This window comes from Mastacembelus armatus, chromosome 24 (assembly GCF_900324485.2).
Source record: "Mastacembelus armatus chromosome 24, fMasArm1.2, whole genome shotgun sequence".
Lineage (NCBI taxonomy): Eukaryota > Metazoa > Chordata > Actinopteri > Synbranchiformes > Mastacembelidae > Mastacembelus > Mastacembelus armatus.
In genome coordinates, this window is record NC_046656.1 from 19,860,676 (window position 1) to 19,881,422 (window position 20,747).

At 44.1% G+C, this 20,747-nt stretch overlaps 1 protein-coding gene across 2 annotated transcripts; it reads right to left on the reverse strand.

Moving 5' to 3' along the window:
* Positions 1–261: 261 nt before the first annotated feature.
* On the reverse strand, positions 262–20,202 carry cad (carbamoyl-phosphate synthetase 2, aspartate transcarbamylase, and dihydroorotase). Of its 2 annotated transcripts, none has more exons than XM_026318636.1 (43): positions 19,803–20,202; positions 19,026–19,165; positions 18,742–18,871; positions 18,381–18,523; positions 17,991–18,132; positions 16,481–16,652; positions 15,540–15,725; positions 15,325–15,434; positions 15,067–15,209; positions 14,826–14,957; positions 14,435–14,668; positions 14,131–14,352; positions 13,654–13,842; positions 13,447–13,571; positions 13,180–13,313; positions 12,745–12,857; positions 12,320–12,484; positions 12,156–12,241; positions 11,607–11,853; positions 11,321–11,419; positions 10,922–11,146; positions 10,619–10,801; positions 10,275–10,493; positions 9,647–9,814; positions 9,366–9,548; positions 8,478–8,828; positions 8,159–8,240; positions 7,737–7,903; positions 7,383–7,547; positions 7,031–7,162; positions 6,019–6,220; positions 5,733–5,923; positions 5,501–5,641; positions 5,154–5,243; positions 4,893–5,034; positions 4,075–4,271; positions 3,910–3,984; positions 3,561–3,773; positions 2,824–2,949; positions 2,559–2,714; positions 2,277–2,378; positions 1,923–2,017; positions 262–1,276 (listed from the first exon to the last, which is right to left on the reverse strand). In XM_026318636.1, the coding sequence occupies exons 1-43, from the start codon at positions 19,882–19,884 to the stop codon at positions 1,177–1,179; spliced, it is 6,699 nt and encodes a 2,232-aa protein (XP_026174421.1). In that variant the 5' UTR covers positions 19,885–20,202; the 3' UTR covers positions 262–1,176. The 2 variants fall into 2 exon arrangements, with proteins under 2 accessions (XP_026174421.1, XP_026174422.1); XM_026318637.1 differs by having other exon boundaries at positions 4,075–4,268; positions 19,803–19,897.
* Positions 20,203–20,747: the final 545 nt, after the last annotated feature.

Here is a 20,747-nt window from a genome sequence, read left to right on the forward strand (position 1 = left end):
TTTACAATCTTGCTGCGTCACTCATGCACCCTTATGAATTTTTTACAGGGTTATTGAATGCAGCATTGCTTGTACCTCCACGTGTTTTTATTATTTAACTATTCTTCCTCATATCTGAGCAAATCCGGGTTTTGAAGATTTTTAAAAGGTCTAACACTGAACTGCTTTATTGACAGTATTCAAAGAAACATTTTACATCCTTTACTTAAGTAAAGTACTAATCAAAACTGCAAATACTCCCAAAAAGTAATGATACATAAATGTCCTTAAACTATCAAAGAAAAATATTTATTCTCTCACAGTTTCACAATTTATCTCCACAAACTGTAAAGCTAATTTTACAATTGCAGCAACTATAACATGAAAATACAAATATCCTGTGGTTATGTTTGGGACAAGCTGATCAAAGTCTAATATCATCTGTTTCTGTCTGTATTTAACATATAGAAGATGTTCAGAGCCTTTATGTGAATATAAATGACAACTGCAGAAGTGAAAATTGTCTTAATTTCTCCACATAATGCAAAGTAATTAACCAGCACTTCACTTACAACAATCCCCATTTTCCTTAAAAAAAAAAAAAAAGTTATAGTATAGTAGGAAATTACTGACAATTACAACCCTTAACCATCACAGACTATGCCTTGAAATCAGTTGTGTATTTCCATTTGTAGTTAAAGAACAAACCGTCAGAAAACTGGTCCCATCGTTGGTTATTATAGGAAAACCTCTACAAACCAAACTGCTGACAATGTGATCACAATGATTAAAGTAGTAGTTGATCATTTTCTCCCTTTTATCCAAGTACCAAAACATTTATAAGGCACCTGTGTAGAAGAAAATAAACACTGATGCTCTGTTGACTATTCAATGTTGCTGGTCCCACAAACAGCTGGGTAAGACGAAGCTTTATGGAAATGTTTTAAGACATGAAACAAACCCAGTTGTAACAAAATACTCATCTTCACATGACATACAGATAAAAAACAAAAACAAAAATAAGTGGTAGTCTAACTGGTTTATGACTCAATTTAAACTCTTAGTGTTTGTATTGTAAAGGACCATTAAGACCATTAAGGACTGGGCTGTGGACTGGTATTTCAGGAAAGAACATGAAGGTACTGTGTCAAAGTGAATACTGTTACCATTTATGTAATAAACAGATAGTACATAGATTTATCTGCCCAGTACGGTGGCCAGCAGGGCCATTCGGATGTACATGCCGTTCTCTGCCTGACGGAAATATGCTGCTCTCGGGTCTGTGTCCACTTCCATACTAACAGAAAAACAAAGTAAGGTGAAAGAGTTTTAGTCCAGAGTGCAAAGAGGTCACAAGACATCAGTGTTGCACTGCATTTGATTAACACAGAGTTTGACAGTTTAATTACACTGCAACAGAAGAGCATAATTATAAAGGTAAACACAGGAGCCAAATTCTGTTTATTATGTTGTCGTTTCTCTGTACTTGCCAAAACAGCATCAACCTGCTACAAAACCTGTGAAGGTGCCCTGTGGCAGCTGCTCATAAAAGTCCTGTCAGTTTAGGGGTGGAGCCACCATAGACACGACCTATAGACACGACCTATCTCAGTATATCTTTACACCAATATCTGGACTGTAAGACCCTACTGTTCATGTACCATGTAATAAATCCATTATGACTGGAGCTGCAGCAAAAGTGTTTCTCTTTTTCATATCAAGGTTAATTTACTAGGTACTGGGATGTTGATTAGACAAAATAAGCATAAAATAAATTTGCCTTTTATACAGGTGGCACTGACAATGAATCCTCAGAACTACTGAACTGACAGTGATAAGTTATATATATAATATTATATTTTGAACAGGCAGAAGCAAGTCAGTCTTTGGCTGAGAGTTTCTGACATTTGTGTGAAAATGTAATGGTGCTGAAAGGGCCTTACCTGATTTCATTGACTCTGGGCAGCGGATGCATCACAACCATCTTCTTTTTGGCTACGGTCATGATGTGTGGAGTGAGGATGAACTGGCCAAAACACTGAGGAAAACAACAGACACACAGCAAATTGTATAAAAGGTCCATAAAGAGCCTCCTGCTTCTTTTGTAAGATTAGATATAAAATAAACTTTATTAACCCCCAGATGGAAATTCATGGCACTGCTCATTTTTCTATCTAATGGTGGGATTCTAAAGATTCTGTGATGTGTGTCTAAGGAAATGACACTTCAAAAGACCTTTATTTGCAGATGCCGTGAGGCCATTTATAACAGGTAAAAAAAGAGAGACGTTCACTTACAGCCGTGTACTCCTCCTCAGATGCAAACCTTTCCTTCTGGATCCTGGTCATGTAGAGGACGTCGGTGTCGGGCAGAGCTTCCTCGATACTCTCAAACTCCTCCTGCAAACAGGTAAAAACACACACTCTGATTGAATCAATCGTTTTTTTAAATGTTCTTTAGAATCTGCACTAGTTGAAATCTTCAAATGTGAAAAAGAAGTGTCAGTGAAATCTGATGACACTGTTCTCAGCCTTTGCTTGAATTGACACACTGTATTTTTGTATGTAAGGTGTCCCCACCTGTTTGATGCCCTTTGAGGCCACGTAGCTGATAATCTCTGCTGGCATGTGGAGGTTCCTGGGAGCCACATAACGCAGGGTGATGCGGTACTGAGTCAGCAGTTTGGCAAGGGAATGAACCGTACGGCCATGTTTCAGATCCCCGACCATAGTTATCTGACAGAAAACACAAGATGACGTGAGATATAACAGCATTGTACACAAGCTGTGTTCCAGCGTAAGATTTTAATCAGGATTTCAATCTAAAGCTCTTCCTGCCTCTTACCGTCATGCCGTTAACCGTCCCCAGTTCCTCTCTGATGGTGAAGACGTCCAGCAGGGCCTGGGTGGGATGTTCCCCCACACCGTCCCCGGCGTTGATCACAGGCTTACGGCAGTGACGAGCTGCGACCTGAATGCCACAGGTATTAGAGAAGAGAATGTAGGCAAACATTTAATATTACATATAATCTGTAAACGCATATTTTATAGGAAATCCACTACGTCTGCATTGTTGTTGTCACTCAAAGGAAAATGTCAAAATTTGAGACATATTGAGGTAAAACTGAGGAAAATGTTAATTATAAAACAACAGTAGACCAACAACAGACAAATGGATGAGTTTATGAATAACAGGAACTTGAAAGATGTCCTAAACATAACTAGGAAAGCACAAATATTTTAGAACAGATTTGATCTGTGCTCTTTTCTTAAATCAACATAAGCTCAGGGTCCAGTGTTTTGAACCAGCTGTAACTTATTTAGTAAAAAGTGAGAGCAACACTTTACAGAATTATATTTCCTTTGCCAAACAAAATCAATGACACAAAAACTATTAAAATCATTTGTGGTCGTTCATGAAACCACTTGGCAAGGAATCACTGAAAAACAACACTCAGCTGTTTGAGTATCTGCAGTACTACCTGCATACCAAATCATTTGTTTTATGCTGAAGCAACAAAGACTGAAGGGGCATGAATGTGTAATTAACAAAATGGCTTCAGTCTTGACCCTGAGACCCACCTCTACAGCTCCAGGTGTGGGGTGTCGCAGCACCAGGACGTCGGCGTAGCAGCTCATGGTCTGAACAGAGTCAGCCAGCGATTCTCCTTTCTGTGAGGACGAAGTGGATTCAGAGAAGTGGACGACTGAGCCGCCCAGACGCTGCATCGCTGCTGCAAAAGAGCTACTGGTGCGAGTGCTGACCTCGTAGAACATGGACGCCATCACCTTACCCTACACGGCAGCAAATAAGGAGGTAGGGTAAGGAGGCTGACTTGAACCTGCGTCTCACGAAACAGAAATCCACTGGCTTTGTTCCATGTCTGGGTGTCCGGACATGCAGGAGTTCACGTGTAGTTAAAGGGCCTACCTTCAGGATATCCAGGCTTCGTTCCTTCTGAACCAGCAGACGCAAAGTGTGGGCAACATTGAAAAGGTGTGAGATCTGAAATGAAGGGAAAATAGATGAACTAAGAAAAACACCTTCCATATTAAAAATGAATACCACTCAGTGTGCCATGTGCCGTGTGCGTACCTGCTCTTTGCTGAACTGCCTGACTGACAGGATGTGCTGGCCAATCAGTGAATGAAGGAAAGGAGACACCTGAGGGTGGGCCAACTGTCCAACAGGTGTCTGAACCGGTCCAGACGGAGGGGACAGCAGCCTGGACAGAGGAGGAGGGTGGCTGTAACCGTCACCAGCACCAGTGGGTGGGAGCGAGACCATCTCTACTGGGAGAACAATGACTGATTACAAACAAGAGGAAGCATGACCGGCCCAACAGAACATTCACTGTATGCAGCTAAAGTCATTTCTCAGAACTATTGAGACTAGAAATCACTTTCAATGATACTGAAACGTTGATTTGTAAAGAACCGACTTGGATTCTTTTCAAAAAATTCGCCCACAGACATTTAAGAGGAGACCTAAATACAACTGATTGATTCCAGGCAGTTTGTCACCTGCAGTCAGTGTTAGACAGACTGGTCCATTACACGTTTCTTCACTCGAATCTACTTAACACCAAAGATGCTGCATAAATGCACTGGTCACGTACATGACAACTTGCCTTCACACTGAATACACAACTAACTACCATCAATGCATCTTTAAGGAATTTCAAACATCTGGCAACAGTTTCAAAGCTGCCATAAGACAATGTCTTTATTCTGTTATTACTACTATTTTTCTCTGATTATAGCTTATATGTTCCTTTTCTCTATGTATTTATTCTGTTTAAATCTAACAATAAAAAGAAACATTCAATAAAGGACGAAAAGTCCAATGACAAATGATTCTCTCATGATATTGCACGTAAACTGGCATTGCATTATGGGAGTTGCAGTACTTACCTGGTGGCAGTCCAGGATCAGAGGAGCGGTGGACACGGGCTGGCAGCAGGAAGCGGCTCTCTCCCGCAGTGCGACGAGGGCTGGGTGCTCTGGTCCGGACCAGGCTTTCCCGGGGAGGAGTGGACCGAGGATGTTCTGGAGTCTAACACACACAATAAATACACAACTATAGAACAAATGCAAACGATGTAAGAACAGATCACACTGATTTGAAGTATGAGCCTGTGTCTGCTGCTGTATCATTTTATTCACTTTTCCTACCACGGGGCTTTCTTTAACAGGCTCAGGAGGGTGGATGGAGGTACTGGACCAAGTCTTGACATCTTCACCATAACCTGGGGGCACCAACACCTGAGTGGCAAAGACGGATGCAGCTTCTGTAAGACTGAAGTCTTCCAACCAAACACATGGATACATGCATGGAAATAAAATGTGGAACAGGGTTGAAGTCCCTCTGAGGTGTTTCACAGTCGCCATTTTTATGTTTAGTTATTTTTATTTGTTGTGTTTAAGTAAAAATGAAGCAGGAATTTAAGAAGTCAGTGCAGCATTAAGTAACATTAAGTTCAGCCTTTGAATCACATGAAACTGCATGTGTGACTGCTGACCTGACCATCGATGTAGGCCACCTCTCCTCGCAGAACCACACGCCGGACTTTACCCTTCACCTTCAGACCTTGAAAAGGAGTCCACTTGGACTTGGTGAACTGCATGGCCTGAGGAATAACCCACTCCTGCTCCAGATCCACCTGAAAACAAAGTACTTAGTGAGCATTATTTACCCTAAGATAAACCGATGGCCACGTAGACGTCAAGCCCTGTAACTGGATGTGTGCTTACCTCCACGTAGGTGTTCTCCTGCACTGGCAGGTTGAAGATCTTGCGGGGGTTGTCATAAAGCCGTCTGATAATATCATCCAGAGTCAGACGGCCATCGCTGATGGCAGTAAGCAGCAGTGGCAGCATCGTCTCAAGCCCGGGGTACCCTGGTGGGGGACACTCACTGTTCTTCTCCTCAACAGAGTGTGGAGCTAAAAGCACAACAGAAAAACCACGTAGCTCAGGCCTGAGGCAGGACTGGTTTCTGTGGTCAGTGACTGAAAACACAGTGTGTGTGGGTACTGACCGTGGTCTGTGGCAAAGCAGTCAATGACGTCCAAGTTTTCCCAGAGAGCATCCATGTCCTCGCGTGTTCCCAGCATGGGTCGGACCTGCGCTCGTCCATCTCCAATACCTGCCACATGGTCATCACAAAGAAAGAGGTGATGAGGAGCCACCTCACACGTCACCTGGATTCCCTTCTGCTTGGCTGCGCGGATGACCAGGATCTAAGAAAAAAGGAAACACTCAGCCAGTGAGGCAGCAGAAAGGTGGCGTGAAAGGAGTTATATAATGCAGAAGAGTGATCTCGGCACCACAAAGTGTAAGTTATGCAGAAAAACATGAAGCAAACCGACACTAACAGTGTCCGAGTTTGTCCTCAGAGTAAAAACACTGATTTTAACTCAAATGAGGATCATTTGGCTCCTCATTGTTTTGTATTGTGCTGCACTAATCCCGTCTCAGCCACATTGACTCATTATGCGCGTCTTTGTCTGGTCGTTCAGTGCGTCTTTTGTGTTCTCAGGTAAATCACATGACTATTCATCCTCAGACACACCCTCTTGCATATGGCCTTTCTGGACAAAAAGTGTCTTAGAAAATTTAAATCAGTGTATTGTTTTCTGTGAATGAGTGAACAAGATGACATTCACAGCACTCTGAAGTAAACACTTTAGCCTACAACATGCAGGTCTCCAAAGTCTTGTGAACCAATGTTCTGTTTGTGTTTTATGGTCTTATTTCAGTGAGTAAAAAATTGTAGTTTTGCACTAACCATGCATAAACACTTTTTTCTCAAAAACACAATCATGTATAAACTTGCTGCTCACATGTTATTGCAGCCAATTTTGTGCTGATTACAGTGTTATTAGACTTTAGACATTAATATGTTTAAAAAACACTGAAAAAAGCACAAATGTCAGGACATGTCAAAATTTGTCCAGGGCTCCAAAACCCCCTCAGACCCCAAGGGGGTTAATAATATGTTTTTTGCACAGTATGGTTTGTAAAGTAAATGTATCTGAACAGCGATTTACCTCCTCCTTCTTGGCCACGTGGCAGATGTGGACTGGCCGCTGGTAAAGCTGGGCCACCATGAGGATTGCAGCCACCGTCTGCTTCTCAGCGTGAGCCACGATCGGCATCTGTTTGGGCCAGTTCTCAAAGTGCTTGAAACACAATCAGAGAGGTAACATTAGTGCACAGGGTGGAAAACTAGGACAAACTTTACACTGGGCTTCATAAAGAAGCAAGTGGCTTATGATGCATCTCCTCTGATGGTTGGCTGCTAATTACCAGACTCACCCTGCTACTAAGGGCACTTTAATGGACAGCCCTGAAGTAAGAATTAAATGTAATGTTATGATAAAGTTTAGTGACTTGGCGTACCTCCATCCACAGAGAGACATTGTCCATCTTGAGAGTGGAGTATGTGTCGTTCAGGTACATCTTCAGACCCGCGGTCTGGCAGGCGATGGAGGGCAGGATGGCAGCGTTGTCTGAAGCAGCACCCACATACAGCGCGTAGTCGCAGCGGCAGCCGGCTTTGGCCAGCTGACGACACAAAGCGACACAGGATTTACATTTTTTCCCTCATCAATTCCAGGTTTGTTCAAACTTGCCAACTAGAGACATTCATGGCATTAACACTAGTTAGATGTAACAGTAAAATGACCTTTTCAGATTCTTTTGTCCACTGCAACATTTGAACTAACAGAAGCAAACAAAGACAATCTGGGCTACCTTCTGCACCAGAGCCAGAGTACCAGGATCAGTGATGGCAGGCGACGTGTTGGGCATGGCACACACCATCGTCACTCCTCCTGCCAGAGCGGCTGCTGTACCAGAGGAAAAGTCCTCCTTATGGGTGGCCCCGGGCTCCCGTAGGTGAACGTGGACATCGATCAGACCTGACAGTTACAAAAGAAACAGTTTAGTTAGTTAATCTGATGATAGTGTTCAGGTGTTAGTGCTCATGTTAGCACGGGGCTTTGAATTTACTGTGAACTGGTAATGGCAGTAATAAATTACAGAACAGCTGGGGAAACATTCTGCTTTAAATGTCCCGACACTACAGATAATACTAAAATCTAAAATAAACAGGACTTTACCTACAAAGAGTCAGAAAACAGCAACACATGAATCAGCAAAGTGCAGTGACTCACCAGGCAGACGGACCAGCGTCTGGGATGTCATGCTGTCAATGTGAGTTTTCACAGGAGGACTCCTACCAATCTGACGAAGAGCCTGCAACACATCAGATCACATCCAAATGTTTGAACTACCAGGCAGACAGAGACTGACTGTGTCTGAAGGCTGAAGCAAATAAGAAAGGGGAGGTTCCATACTCAGCGTAAACTGAACCGGACTACCGATGCCTTCAGGCAACGCTGTGTATAAAGCTCAAACTGCAAATTACTGGGCGGGTCAAACCTGGAATCACATGTCATTTACACACAGACAAAAAAAAACAAAACAACTCACCTGAACAAAGAGCTTGGTGCACTTGATGTCGATGATGAGCGGGACAGAGTAATCGACAGCCATCCGCCTTGTCCTGTAGCCTTTGGTGACAAAGGAGGACAGCCTGCGCCCTCCACTGTTCCTCATGGACAGGTTGATGACCAGGTCGAAGTGGTTTTCCTCCAGGTAGTCCATGATGCTGCGCTGCTTCTCTTTAGTGGGACACTCGCTGTCGTCCTCCTCAAACGGCCAATCCACCGCTGTCACCTTGACTCCGTGTTCTGTGTAGAAATCAGCAGTTCCCATGCTGGCGTAGAGATCATAACCCAGAGACTCCAGAGCCTGCACAGTGGGCAGCAGCTCGCTCTTGTTCTGTAAACACACAAAATTAACCGAAACCATCTGGTTAATAAAAACGGGATTTTTCATTTTGGATCTCAACTCATTATAACCCATGTATCTTTTTGTCAAATCACTGCAATGCATTTAAAGATACTATATTCTCTAGTAATAACTATGAAAAAACAATATACAACCTACAGGAAAAAGTCTATGAAATGTCAAGAATCTACAGTAGAACAAGAGGTAAAAATTTAAGGCAGATGTTTTTTAAGAGACTTAGGAAATAAACATCCTTTAACGTGTTTGCAAGTTTGATTTGCTACATGTACTTTATGTTGAGGAAGCTCAGATACATACATTTCTTTATAAAGCTGATTTTAAAAAAAAATATATTCTCTATTTAGGAGCTTTGTTTACTGGAATCAACTACCTAGTGAGGCAGCAGCTAAATACATCTGTTAATCACAAGACTTCACATGATCAGCTTCCAGCTGCCAAATCAGCAACACTTGGTCCATTTTTAAAGAGCTTTCCATTTTGTCATCATCCCTCCCATCCCTCGAGTACCTTGTAGCTGCCGATGGAGAGCAGGATATTCTTTTTGGGGATCTTGAAGCCTGTGGAGAGCATGGCTTTGAGATAAGCCTCGTATCGGTCCTCTCCAAAGCAGGCTACCTCTCCAGTACTGGTCATCTCCACCCCGAGCACCACATCAGCTCCGGCCAGCCGGGAGAACGAGAACTGGGGGACCTGAGGACAGGTATGGTTAGGAGGAATACGTGACATGATGAGCGATGGATGCTCCTTAAAAGGCCATAAAAAGTCACACTATAGGTCAGGTTGGTTACCTTGACTCCCACAATCCCTTTTCCTCTCATTAGGCCCACAGGCTCCACTTCTTGCCCCATAATGACCTGCGTTGCCAGGGCGACAAGGTCCACACCCAGGGTCTTGGACACGAAGGGGAAGGACCGAGAAACTCTGACGTTGCACTCGATCACCTTGAGCTGGTCGTCCTATCAGAGAAAATATGTGTTACTGTCAGAGCTTTACAGTCCTTTTATTAAACTGCAGAAACACGTTGCAAAGACACGATAAGGCTTGTATCTAAAATCACCTACTTTTAATTCACAGAAACCCAAACCAGTTTAGCACTATGAATACGACTGCCATATTGGCATATAAGATTAGAGGAGATTAAACACTTTTGCAATCCGTGAAGGAAAAGTTCATAAAGGTCGTCAGCAACAGTCAATAACCAGTCAGTTCATGTTGGTAAAGTGCTCTGTCACTGGCTAAGGTGTTGTATAGCCTGACTGCAGTGGGGGTGAATGATCTCCTGCATCTTTCCTCTCCTTATTATAACCACACTCATATTATGACGAAAGTGAAATTAGAAAGAAGTGATATCTTTCTTTATATTAACTTTACTGCAAATATATCACTGTGCTGTTCTGTCTTCTATGGAGGTCTCACCTTGGCGATCAGCTGCAGGTTGAAGGGTCCAGTGACCTGCAGCTCCTGGCCAATGGCATGAACAATCAACTTGATCCTCTCTATGGTCTTCTGATTGAGGTCCTGGGGTGGTGTCACCAAGGTGGCGTCGCCAGAGTGGACACCGGCGTTTTCCACATGTTCAGACACGGCAAAGGTTATCACTACCCCGTCGCAGGCCACTGCGTCCACGTCTATTTCCTGGAAAGGGTGAAAATGTTAACACCTTCACTCAGACACAGCCTTTAAACCACAACAAACCACATTGTCATTACTTTTATTTATTAGAAAATCTGTAGCTACTGTGAGTCTTTTTTTTTTCTAACCTTGGCCTCTTGTATGAATTTGGAGATGACAACAGGGTGTTCCTTAGACACAGCTACAGCGTTACTAAGGTATTTCTCGAGGTCGCCGTCACCGTAGGCGACGTTCATGGCCGCACCGCTGAGAACGTAGGAGGGACGAACAAGGCAGGGATAGCCCACTGTCTCACAAAACTTCACAGCAGACTGGAGAAAGAGGACACGTCTAAGAACACAACCCTGATTGTTGTTTTTTAATATCTTTCTTAAACAGTTTCCTGTCAGCCTGTTTCAAAAGACGTTCTGGCGTAAGGTTGTTTGAGTTACCTCGGTGTCAGACAGCTCCTTCCACTGGGGCTGGCTGATGCCGATGGTGTCCAGCATTCTGGAGAACTTGAACCTGTTTTCCGCAGAGTCGATGAACTCGGGTGAAGTTCCCAAGATGCGACACTGCTGACGGTGCAGTGACATGGCGATGTTGTTGGGCAGCTGGCCCCCCATGGAGAGGATCACTCCCTCAGGGTTTTCCCTTTCATAGATATCCATCACAACCTGGAATATGTACAAGACACTTACTCATCCTCTAAGCTTGCACGAGGGGCAGGGGTTATGAAATGCAAACAAATCTTTTTAGACATTTATTTTGAGGCTCTAGTTTGTAGCATCTCAGACCCTCAGAGCTTGGGTTTTAAATTTTAAAGCTTAAACTTGTGGCAGAGGACTCACCTCAAAGGAGATCTCATCAAAGTAGAGACGGTCACACATGTCGTAGTCAGTACTGACTGTCTCTGGGTTATAGTTCACCATGATGGTCTTATAACCCATCTAAAAGAAGTTGACCATTTCAACAATTATTAATTCAGTAAGTGTTTTTTTTTTTGCAAATTTTGCATGTGGTAAAAAAAAAAAAAAAAACACATGAAAAATTATATTATAAACGTTCCTCTATCAGTCAGAAACCTCTACAGCTCATCAGACAATCCCTCACGTCACGACACCCTACTGGACTCACCTTCCTGAGCTCTGTGATGCAGCCGACCGCGCACCAATCAAACTCCACGCTGCTGCCGATACGATAGACGCCAGAGCCGATCACCATGACGTGCGGATCGCCAAAGCTCAGGTCGTTCTCAATACCGTGGTAGGTCAGATACAGGTAGTTTGTGTGGGCGGGCCATTCAGCTGCCACCGTATCAATCTGCTTCACTACAGGTAGGATGGACCAATCGTGACGCAGCTTTCTCACCGCCAGCTCAGTGCTGCAGGAGGAAGAAACGTGTTTATTGGTTGATATAAAACTTTAAAAACAACCGCTCAGAACCAAAAAGTTAAAAAGAAACAAACAGACAAACAGTTTTGTGTGTTTTAGTTCATATTACTCCATGAGAAGAGAAATCTATATACACACTGTGACAAAAAGAAAACACCCGAGTCACCTAAGCAGTCTGATACACGTCTATACTCCAACATTTTCTTACTTTCTAATGCCAGACCACTGCTACTGCTGGCTCACATTTAATTAACAATTTACTTCCCAGGTCTTATGAACTTTTCCACCCACCTCTGTACAGCCAATGCAATCTGCTTGTCTGAGAAGCCCAGCTGCTTGGCCTTTCGCATCACCTCTGGAGGCATGCTGCTGTCATCCTGGTGGAAAGGATCATGTTTCAAACATCACGTCACAGCTGTTAGGTTTACATGTGCTGTGCTCGTTATGAGCCTCACCTGGTTGTACGTCTCCAGCACTCGCTCGTGGTCAGCGATGTTCTTCATCTTGTGCAGGAACCAGCGGTCGATCTTGGTGAGCTCGTACAGCTGGTCCACGGTGTAGCCGGCTTTGAACGCCGATGCCAGCACGAAGATCCGCTTGTCTGTAGGAGTCTGCAGCTCCTGGTGAGCACAAGGAAAAAGAACAAGGCACGCTGACATTTGGATTCAGATAAACACTTGTCTTGGTCAAGTAAAGCAGAAACTTCGAGTAAGTGGAGGTTTATTGACATCGGTCAGTAGCAGCTGAAGATGCTTATTCAGTAGCATCAACGTGAACAAGTATCAGCAGGGCCAACATCTGCTGGGGAGTTACAGCTTTTGACCAGGTGAGAAGGGAAAAACTGAACAGGTGCCAACTTTTTATTTATTTATTTATTTACCTTCTCAGAGACAGGTTTGATGGTGTGGTCAAAGCCCACGCAGTTCTCATCAACCATCCTCAGAGCTTTTTGGAAAGCTTCCTCAAAGCTCCGGCCAACAGCCATCACCTCACCTGTTGAGAAATGTATTCACACCCTGAACATAATAATCAGACTCACGCCCACTGGGAACACCTCGTGGAACTGGTTTGTGACTCACGTTCACTTTTTGCAAACAGGCTTGTTCCCTCATCTTTACATGGAGCCATATGGTCTAAGCTATTAATGCTGCTAATGTTGCCTTTAGACAAAGACTGTTGCTTTCAGAAATGTACTTGTTTCAAGCACAGGGAACCCACAAGGTTAATAACACAGACTCCCATCCAACACACATCATCCATTATGGCAAAAAGAAAATAAACACAGAAAGTGACAAAGTTCTGTGTTTTTTCTTACCAACACTCTTCATGGAGCTGCCGATCTTGGTGGAAACCCTGAGGAACTTGCTGAGATCCCAGCGAGGCACCTTCACCACACAGTAATCCAAACTGGGCTCAAAGTTTGCTGTTGTCGAGTTGGTGACGGAGTTCCTGCAGGAAATTTTACAAATGTATGAACTATTCCAGGAAGGAACATAAAACCTCAAACAATGTTTCCAGTGTTTGATGATCTACAATAATCTAATCTGACATTACTGATCACTACGCGTCAACAGAGACGTACTTGAGCAGTGGCAGCGGGATGCCCAGGCCAAGTTTAGCTGCTACATAGGCCAGAGGATAACCTGTGGCCTTACTGGCCAGGGCCGAACTGCGTGACAGACGGGCATTCACCTCGATGATGTAGTACTGAAAAACATCAGACGCAACAGTCACAGCCACTGTAATAACATTCATTTGTGTTTTTGAAAGGCAGCGCACAATCTTTCACCTGTTCAGATTCAGGGTTAAGAGCGTACTGGATGTTGCACTCTCCCACAATGCCAAGGTGCCTGATGACTTTGATGGCTGTGCTCCTCAGCATGTTGTACTCGTGGTCATTAAGAGTCTGACTGGGCGCCACCACGATGGATTCCCCGGTGTGGATACCCAGGGGGTCAATATTCTCCATATTACACACCTGAAGACAGAGAACACACATAATACAGTAAATACAGTAATATTACAAATAACATTCACAACACAGTTTTTATTTTCAGGCCTTGTCAGACTGATTTCAAATGACTCAAAGATTGTTTTAGCAGTTTAATGATATTAAACTAAAACCAAATGGTGACGCAAATATTCTCATGCAAGCATCAATAAACTGGCAAACTACCCAGCCTCGTCTTGGTTTAATCCTTTATCGGAAGAACTTCAGACCTGACCTCGCTTCATTAAAGTTAATATTTCTATGTTCGGTACTCACGGTGACACAGTTATCGTAGGCGTCGCGGACCACCTCGTACTCAATCTCCTTCCAGCCTTTCAGGGATTTGTCCACCAGTACCTGGGAGGTGTGTGCAAAGGCTGACGTCACCAGAGAGGTGAGCTCTTCTCTGTTGTTGGCAAAGCCGGACCCCAGGCCGCCGAGAGCAAATGCCGAACGCACCAGGACAGGGTAGCCTAGACGCTCTGCGGCTGCCAACGCCTTGTAAAGGTAAAAGTGTATATTTAGACCAAACGCCATGTTTGAGCTGCTTGTTTTGTTTTAGAGCAACATGCCCCCTCACCTGCTCCACAGACAGCGCTGCCTCACTGGGAGCAACGTGTTCGTTGATCTCTTCCATTTTCTCCACAAAGATCTTCCTGTCTTCGGTCATCTCGATGGAGGCCACCGGTGTTCCCAGAACCTTGACTTTATACTTCTCAAGGACGCCCAGCTTGGTCAGCTCCACGCCGCAGTTCAGAGCAGTCTGCCCACCGAAGGTCAGCAGGACTCCGTCTGGACGTTCGTTTTTTATCACCTGTAACAACAAAGTGGGAGCACATGCAGCTTTTACTCCACCTGTTTACACCTTTTTGTTAATTTATCCTCGTTTTTCCCCTCAGGAACCTACACAGGAATTTTAAAAGACCAGTATTTCCACTTATTCACTGAGTTACAACAGAGTCGATCCACACCTGAGTGACATAGTCCGGTGTAATTGGCAGAAAGTAGACTTTGTCAGCCAGGCCCTTGGACGTTTGGACAGTGGCGATGTTGGGGTTGATCAGCACAGTCTGGATATTCTCTTCCCTCAGAGCCTTAATGGCCTGGAAGATAAAACAATAACACCAGCGGGCTGCTTCAATAGTACCAACTACATTCAGGACAGAACCAGTAAAGGTTTTTCTACTCTATTAAAGATGGTCTTCTACACACCTGAGAGCCAGAGTAGTCAAACTCTCCAGCCTGGCCAATGGAGAGTCCGCCAGAGCCCAGGATGAGAACCTTCCTGGGACGGACTACCTCTTCAGGCTTCAGGGAACCAGGGAAGGTGAGGTTGTCCATCAGACGCTGCTTCACTGTGAGGGAAAACAAAACAAACAAACAAAAAAAAAAAAAGTAAGTTTCCACAGTGATGCAGTTTCACATATGCAGCTGAAGTCAGAGAAGAAAAAAAAATATACTTCTTGTTACCAGACTTCGTAGTCTTGCCCCCCTTGTGGTCTTTCACGGTGTCGAGGAAGACGTCAAACAGGCTGACCAGGTCTGTGGGACCGGCCATGTGCTCCGGGTGGAACTGGACACTGGTGAAAACGCATCACAAAAGATTTAGTCACATTTTATTCCCAAACATCCGAGAACTAAACTGCACCATCATCATATCCCGCAGGTGTTTCGCAGCACATTACCTGAAGAGGGGTTTCGTGCTGTGTACGATGCCCTCGTTGGTGTGATCGTTGGCGTTGGTAAAGAGGATGTCCCAGTCCCTTGGCAGGGTCTCGGGGTCGACGGCAAACCCGTGGTTTTGGCTGGTGATGAAGCACCGATCTGTTCCGTTATGGATGCACGGCTGGTTGTGTCCACGATTACCATACCTGAGGGAGAACAAGACTCACTTAGGGTTTTAATTCATGGCTCATTGTGGGAACTAGACTGACAGAAGGCCTGTGAACCTGAAGTTTGAACTTCTTTACAACACAGCGTCTGTTGATGCCAACAGCATTCCAGCACAGCAATGGGAATATTCCCTGACCATGCCGACCTTCACAAACACCCTGATAAAGCTGCCATAGGTGGACTAAGAGGAAATAAACACTTCTCCAGCTGCACAGATGTGGCTGTGGAGTTCAGCAGTGAGGAGAGGAGCTCCTTATCTCACACTCTGGCCAGTCTGTTTAGTCTTTTTCATAACAAGGCCAACGCTCCACTGCTCCTAAAGGAGAGCCCAGGCACAGCTCTGCCAAAGAGACTGTAGGGTGGGAAACGTCTGTTCAAGGGTCACTAAGGACACGTTTCTGTCTTTGTCTAGTTTAAAATATCTTCTTTAAGCTTAGCAGAAGACCAAGTGAGCTCCACATGTGTGTACAGGTCAGCTGTAAACTCCAGGTTAAATTAAACTGGACACTTTAACTGGTTTTGCTCCGTCAATCAAATTTAGCAAAAGGAACTGTTTCTCAACTTCAAACGTAAATGATAAATTGGTGATTAGTTAATGTCTCGTTTGATAAAAGGTACAAAATCACAGCAGGATGAAAATTAGATATTAAAAAAAAAAACAAATCCTGCACATCCATAAGTCTTTTTATTTTAAACGCTCTGTTGGTGGAAGTGTTCACTCTGAGGTACTGACTTCATCTTGTAGATCTTTGCTCCAATGGCCAACGAGAGGAGCTGGTGTCCGAGGCAGATACCAAAAACCGGCTTTGGCTGTTCCACGCAGACCACCTTCCTCATGTTGTTGATGGTGGCCTGACAGAACTGAGGATCACCGGGACCGTTACTGATGAACAAACCATCAAACTCTGAAGAAGAGAAGAAAAGTGCAGGTGTTACCGGGGACAGCTATTGGTGACGGATGCCCAAACCCTCTGGTCTTGAAGAGTTTACCACACTGCACTGTCCAAAATTCCTTTCCATCAACAAATGAGTTCAGATGATAGAAACCATCAGCATCACAGTGAGTCTGATACTTTGGTACTGGCTCTGACTACTATGTGGCAGACATCCTCAAATACAGCTCCTACTAGTTAGAGTGTTATTGTGGATGTGTTTAATGACTATTCTGACTAATGAACAGGATGAATACCATTATGGATATCCAAAATGTAATTACAGACTAATGTGGTTCCATTAAAGGTTAAAATGTTTTGCCACAGACACAGACCATAGAATCATAGATCAGTAGAATTGAGCTGGACCTCCCACACAGCAAAGAAGTCCGTCTCCATCCCACACAGAATTGGGCTGGTATGAATTGGGCTTTTATCAAGCCTAATAATGTTGTATTAGGTTTGGCTGAAAGCCTCTGGAGTAAGTACACATGAGCAGCAGGATTGACGAGTAAGGATCCTGATTAACTGTGTGAGTGTTGAGGCTGACAAATATTTTGTGTTAGCATATTTATTAGACCTTGAGCAGTGGCAACAGTCTCACTGAGGCAAAAGTCAGCACAGGACAGGAGACTAAGATAACGTTACCACACATACTCCGATCTACGATCACGAGAGAGCCGTCGGCCTGGACAGCAATATGGGGCCGGACTTGTCCTCAGAGCTGTGCAGACTACATGCAGAGCAGTAACCACATTCTTTAGCCTCAGGACCCACCAATCAGTTCAATTCAATTTATTTGTATAGCACCAAATCACAATACATGTCACCTCAAGGCACTTTACAAATAAATTGAATTGACTCGATTGGTGGGTCCTGAGGCTAAAGAATGTGGTTACTGTTCTGCATATAGTTTGCATCTAAGAAGAAAAAAGGAAGGAAGGAAGAATAAAGCTCCAGAAGCAGAACCAGGCTCAGTTTGGGGCGGCCATCTGCCTCGACCGGCTGGGGTGAGTGGACAGAGGAGAGAGAAAAGAACAGCACTCCTCGCCGAACCCGTGACAGAAAAGTGCAACTGAAACAACTTTGGCATTAAAAGAATTTAGACCAACAAAAACTGTGAAGATTTAAAGTTTTCTTAGTATTAATACTTTTTTTTTTTTTAATGCCAGTTTTATGTTTTTCAGTTCTGGTGTTGTTGTTTTAGTGGCAGAATTTAATTTCAAGTCATTGTTCTGGCTTCATAGATCTAAAGAATGAAAATACAACACACACATGCAGCAACAGCAGGAGCAGCAGCGTGTTACTGACCTGCAGTGTCCAGTGGATGGTCCCAGGGTACAACTGTAACGCAGGCTCCTCTCTGAGCCAGGCAGCGGATCTGGTTGTATTTGATGCCACAGTCCACCACCGTGATCCGCACGCTGCCACTGGGGTTGAACACTTTGGGCTCCTGTAGGGAAACAAAGAAGAAGAACCAAGATTTTAATAAACACACAGGTTAAAAATAGATACATGCACTGTGTTCTGGATTATTTATATATTTTAAGGCAAGAACATGGCACCGAACATCTGTCAGCCTCTGTCTTTGCATTCATATGTTTTATAACATAAAGGCAGACGAACGGCACAGAATCTAGTATTTAGCTGCAGGGTTCTTAACAACCTGACGTTTTTTAATTTCATCATCTGGTGCTTCACCTTCATAGAGACCTCCTGGACCAGGTTTTTCTCATCAGGGTTATCAAAGGGAATATTGTCCTCAGGGGTCCCGTCCACCACCAGCTTCCCCAGCATGGTGCCCTTCTCTCTGATCTTTTTGGTCAGAGACCGAGTATCAATGCCTGGAGTAAAAGAAATTCAGGCCAGACAGACAATGAATGTTAATAAATATTTGTTCCTGTTTATTTGTGCTACTTTATGATCTGTCAAATTATCTTATTATTGGATTAAAATGCTGTGGTGCTATAATCCATCAAACTTTTAATGCAATTTGTGATTAATACTTGCATCAAACTACATCATCTGTTAAATATAGATAGATATATATATATTTTCTGACCTTGTATTCCAGGAACACCTTGCTCTTTGAGCCACTGGTCCAGTGACTTGACTGAACTCCAGTGACTGGGACTCTCCGACAGTTCCCCGATAATCAGAGCGGCAGCGTGGATCTTGGACGACTCAAACCACTGAGCAAACCAACAGAGAAATGAGAACGGAACCGGGACCCGGCATTCTCATACCCAAACAGAGTTGAACCCTCCACTGATGGCGGCTTTATCAGACCGCTCATCATCTAACACACATAAGTTTCTAAATCACTTCAGCTCGTACTGGACTCACCTTGCTGAGTCCGAACTCCCCCCCCTCGTCCTTTGGTACACCATAGTTCCCAACCAGGGGGTAGGTGAGTGTCAGCAGCTGGCAGTGGTATGATGGGTCAGTGAGAGCCTCAGGGTATCCCACCATACCTGTCTGAAACACTGCGCACACAAAATATTCATCAGTACATGACACAAAGAGTCACACTCCCAAAGTTTTGCAGTACTGCTTGGAGTGTTGGAGTATGACGTGTATTTGGTACTAAAATAATATGACACCAACAATCTGACTGCCTGCGTGTGATCAACACGAGTTGTTTATATATACTGTTTATTAGTAACTTCTACTGTCACATCCTTTTTGTGTTTGTTGTGTGCAGCTTGTCATGACAAAACTACACTGAAAAATCCCATCACTTTAGAGACGCATTGCGCACCAGCACGCGCACACGGTCCAAAGAGCAAAGTTTGGCATTTTATAAAATCAATATTTCCTAATCTTTAATTCGGCGTGTTGATGGGGAGTATTGCAACACAGTTTACCTTTCAAAAACCACCTTCGTGTCTGCTGACCCAGCTGACAGAACATAACCTTACCATACAGGCGACAAAGTCCCTGGACTAGAATGAAATGCAGCTCGACCTGCACCTCAGGTTGGAAGAAAATGTTGTCCAGCACTAAATTACAAAAACAAAACGTCTGACCAAAGATGAACGTATCTACGCAGGTGGATTTTGTGGGGTGCTAGCTAAAGCTGCCGGAACAAACCAAAGTTTGAGTCCGTTTTAAGACACTTACCGACTTCTCCCGAAACGGACACATCAGCACCAAAAAGGCGACCTCTGAAGGTTGTCCCGTCCTCTAGAACCAAGGTTGCCATGTCGGACACGCTGTTTTCCTAAAGCTAACGACCGACCCCGCACAGACGATGGATGTGGCGGTGCTGATGAGCCCGGATCTCCACGTGAAACTCGACGCGCGCGAAGACCAAGATGCAGATGCGGATTCGACTAAATCCACCGATCAACAGCAGATTTCAGGGCCGAGCAGAAACACGGTCGAGTCTCGATGATTCCGGTGTAAATGACGGAGCAGTGAAACTAAAAAAGCGACTTTAATTGGATGTTTCGGCGGGAGATCGGACGAGAGGATGCAGGAAAAGTGTTCCACACGTGCCGCCAGCAGTGTGGAAGTCGGCCCGCAGCCCGGACCGCCAAATTTGACGCACACTGCATTTCCGGTCGGACACTTCGACCTTTAAAATAAAAGCCCTAGCCCTAAAAACTAGATAACTACTACTGTACAATATAAATAATAACAATGCTTACATAATTTGGAAATAAGACAATTTCTTTTATATGACTTACATTTTCTTTGATTAGAATAGAAGAGAAGAAGAGCAGCACAGAGGTCTGGTCTTTATTACCATTTGAAGTCTAAATATATAAATATCTACGCTCATAAGTGTGGGGCTTTAATGTGAAGGTAAGATCGTTTACTTCCGACACAGTCAGAAAACTTTACGTACTGTGCGTCAGGTCTACGTCACCACGTCAGAGAGTATTACTCAGCAGCTGGATGTTCTTTTCAACGAGCATCCAAACACCTTCAAAGCTGCAGGTCAGATCATGGCGAAGTCTGATTAGTGCAGATGTTTCCACGCGCTTATGTTGGACAGAGACAGATGTTTTTCCAGCGACAGCCCGGAGGCAAAATTTAAGTTTTGCTCGACAAGTTGTCTAA